The sequence below is a fragment of the Phalaenopsis equestris genome, unplaced genomic scaffold, assembly GCF_001263595.1.
Source record: "Phalaenopsis equestris unplaced genomic scaffold, ASM126359v1 Scaffold222572, whole genome shotgun sequence".
NCBI classification, from domain to species: domain Eukaryota; kingdom Viridiplantae; phylum Streptophyta; class Magnoliopsida; order Asparagales; family Orchidaceae; genus Phalaenopsis; species Phalaenopsis equestris.
This window is the reverse complement of record NW_018240736.1, coordinates 205-3,190: the sequence shown is the minus strand read 5'-3', so window position 1 is coordinate 3,190 and position 2,986 is coordinate 205. Positions and strand designations below refer to the sequence as shown.

The window sequence follows — 2,986 nt, the reverse complement described above, 5'->3', positions numbered from 1 at the left end:
CCGAGCTGAGCCTGGGCTTGCTTGTGTTCGGCTTTGTTTACATCCCTAGATGTAATACACAAAATATGTAAGATGACATCTAGTAAATCCTCTAATATAACAACTGTTTTTTATTATTTTGTAATAGAGATATATATATATATATATATATATATATATATATGAAAAAGGATCTCGTTAAATATACATTTTTCACTTATTTTTTAAATTTTTTTTACAAATAACCGAATTTTTAAAAATAAATGAAATTTAACCGTTGCACAAATGTAGCCGTTACTCCATTGCACGCATATTAAAAATTCAAATTATAAACCTCTAAATCTGCATTCAATCAGCTATTAAAAACAGCACAGTTCTTTCTAATTTCACCCGCAGTTCCCGTCTTAACCTCAATCCTATTCATCTTCTCCATCGAACGAGCGAAATCATTAAAAAATACTTCAAGAGAACCCTCAGAGAGCTTCAAGATCTGAGCTTTAATGGCGGAAACGGTGGTTAGAGCTGCATCAGACTGAAACAAACCTCTGCGTTTCAGCAGAAGCTTATAATAACCAAGATCGAATGTTCTGAAGCTTCCTGGATCCATTTCAACTGTGGTTATGTTGTCGTTTGGAGATTTGCATTTAAATTTCTTGAGATTGGAGGCGTAGAGCTTGTCCAGAGATGGATCTTCATCACCTTTTCCGGTGAAGTTGTAAAGGCGATTGGTGAAGGATGAGCAGTGAGAGATTCCGATTGTGTGGGCTCCTGATTAAGGTGAGAAAATGGAAGAAATTATAATTAGTTAAGCAATGTTTATTATTACAAATTTTTATATGATTTATTTGGAACTTTGTGGCTAATTATACATAACTTGTATAAATAGTTGTTATTTTCTAACAATTTTAGCAATGTTTATTGGCCTTTTGCATAATTGCACTAATTAAAATTATGCTTATAGTTTGTGCAATTAATTAGCTATATTTTTATAAAAATATGTTACTAAATAAATTTTTTTAATGGTTAGTATGTTCCATTAATCATAATATTAAGTATAAGAGAGATTTACATAGCTATCACTCAGTTCATATCTATTAACATATCAACCGCTCAAACTTTGACCATCCAACATATGCCAAAAACATAGGAGTCTTGCGATTTGTCGGTAAAAATTGAATTTTGGGTGGTTGATATGTTAATACATAAGAATTGGGTGGTACACATGTAAAGACCCCTAAAGAAGTACATACAAAATTTAAAAATAATATCTTTTAAATAGACCCATCATAATGATATTATTTCATATGTTAAATTAAATGCTCATTTAATTGTTTTTCTTTATAAAATAGGTTTTAGAAAATAATAATCATTTACTTTTGTAAAATTTTGAGGGCGAAAATTAAATCACCACTTTTAAAGAAGTTTGACTTGTGCTCTCACCAAACTAGATTGTGAAATCAGAATCTATTACATAGATTTGTTTCATTGACTTTCATGTATCCTTGAAAACTATAAAATCTCAAAAATATATGTTATATACAAAATTATTATTTTAATTTTCTTACCTACAACGCATAAATATTATATAAAGAGATAATTGCATGATGTTGAAAATGATCAATTAGTTTTCTTCTTCATTAAACTAGACATAATAGAGGCAATGGTCAAAGAAGCAGCCATCAGAGTGATTAGAGGTTGAAATATAGTAGTTATCTTGGCTAACTAGCTATATCTAGCTTAATGATAGATTTAACAAGTTTATCATATTTCAAAGCATAATTTTTAACTTCACAAAATCAAATAAGCCTTAATGATAAATGTGGTTTTTTTTTTTTTTTTGAATTGCTTGATAAAACTAAGTATTGTTGAGATAAGCATGTTTAGACAAACGAGCGGATTTACCCTTAAAAGACAAAATACGGAACAAGATAAATGAATATATCTGTGAAATGGTTGGTGTAGCTCCAGTGGCAGACAAGATTTGAGAGAGTTTTCTTAGATGATTAGGCCACATTAAATATTGACCATGTGATGATCCGGTTAGACGACTAGATGTTCTAGATTCAGCTTATGTTAAAAAAGATAGAGAAATATCTAAAATGATCTGGGCATGTTGTATAAGAAAAACGATCTTCATTTAAACGAAAATATGACACTCAATAGGATGCAATAGAAAAAAATGATTCGTGTAGCAGACCCCATTTAGTGAGATAAAGACTTAATTTTGTTGTAGAGTTACCTGATAAAAGAATCAGATCGGTAAGATTAAGCCCTTTATTAGCAAATGATTTCTGAAGAGAAGTGAAATTCGAAGTTGGAGGTGGAATGTTGTTCAAGGCCTCTGTAGCATTGGAGATCAATCCATCCCTCCTCCCAGTAGGAACATGCCAAAATGGACCTCCCTATTGACATCAATGCACGATTTCATTCAGTATTTATATAATTTAATGACTTTTATATAAGTAAAATTGAGAATATATAAATCTTACAACAACTGCAACTGCATCTCTCGCAGTTAAAGCCAGAACATCAGCACAAGAAACAACACCAGGGCATTCTTTTTCCACTAAGCTTTTGATGCTATCAATGAATCCAAAACCTCGAAGGGATAAATTGGGCGTTGCAGATTTCTCTGTTTGGTTTGTACTGGTCGAGTTGATTAGAACGGACGCATCACAACCCTGGGTGACAAAAAAATAAAAATATTACAAGTCAAAATCAAGGAAACATGCTATGGAACCATAATTTCAAATATTATTAAGAAAATGAGTATAGGAAGTCATCATAATCATGCATTAATTAAAAATTATAACAAAGAGATCCATTGGTTAGGCAAAATCAACTTTGGCATGTAGTGCTAAGTTAATTATAATGATAAAATATGATGATGAAAGATTAAATATATTAAGTAAAAAAAATATACTCAAATGAAATTGGTGAGATCCACTTATCCATGATCACAATAAGATAGAATAATCTACTAACATATGTAGGGTTATTAAACTTC

At 30.6% G+C, this 2,986-nt stretch overlaps 1 protein-coding gene across 1 annotated transcript; it reads right to left on the bottom strand.

Annotated features, from left to right (window-relative positions):
- Positions 1-259: 259 nt before the first annotated feature.
- On the bottom strand, positions 260-2,660 carry LOC110037642 (peroxidase 3-like; the record flags this gene model as incomplete). Its single annotated transcript, XM_020742342.1, has 3 exons — positions 260-747; positions 2,219-2,381; positions 2,469-2,660. Coding segments are annotated over 3 exons (771 nt in total), but the record flags the coding sequence as incomplete, so codon positions are not given.
- Positions 2,661-2,986: the final 326 nt, after the last annotated feature.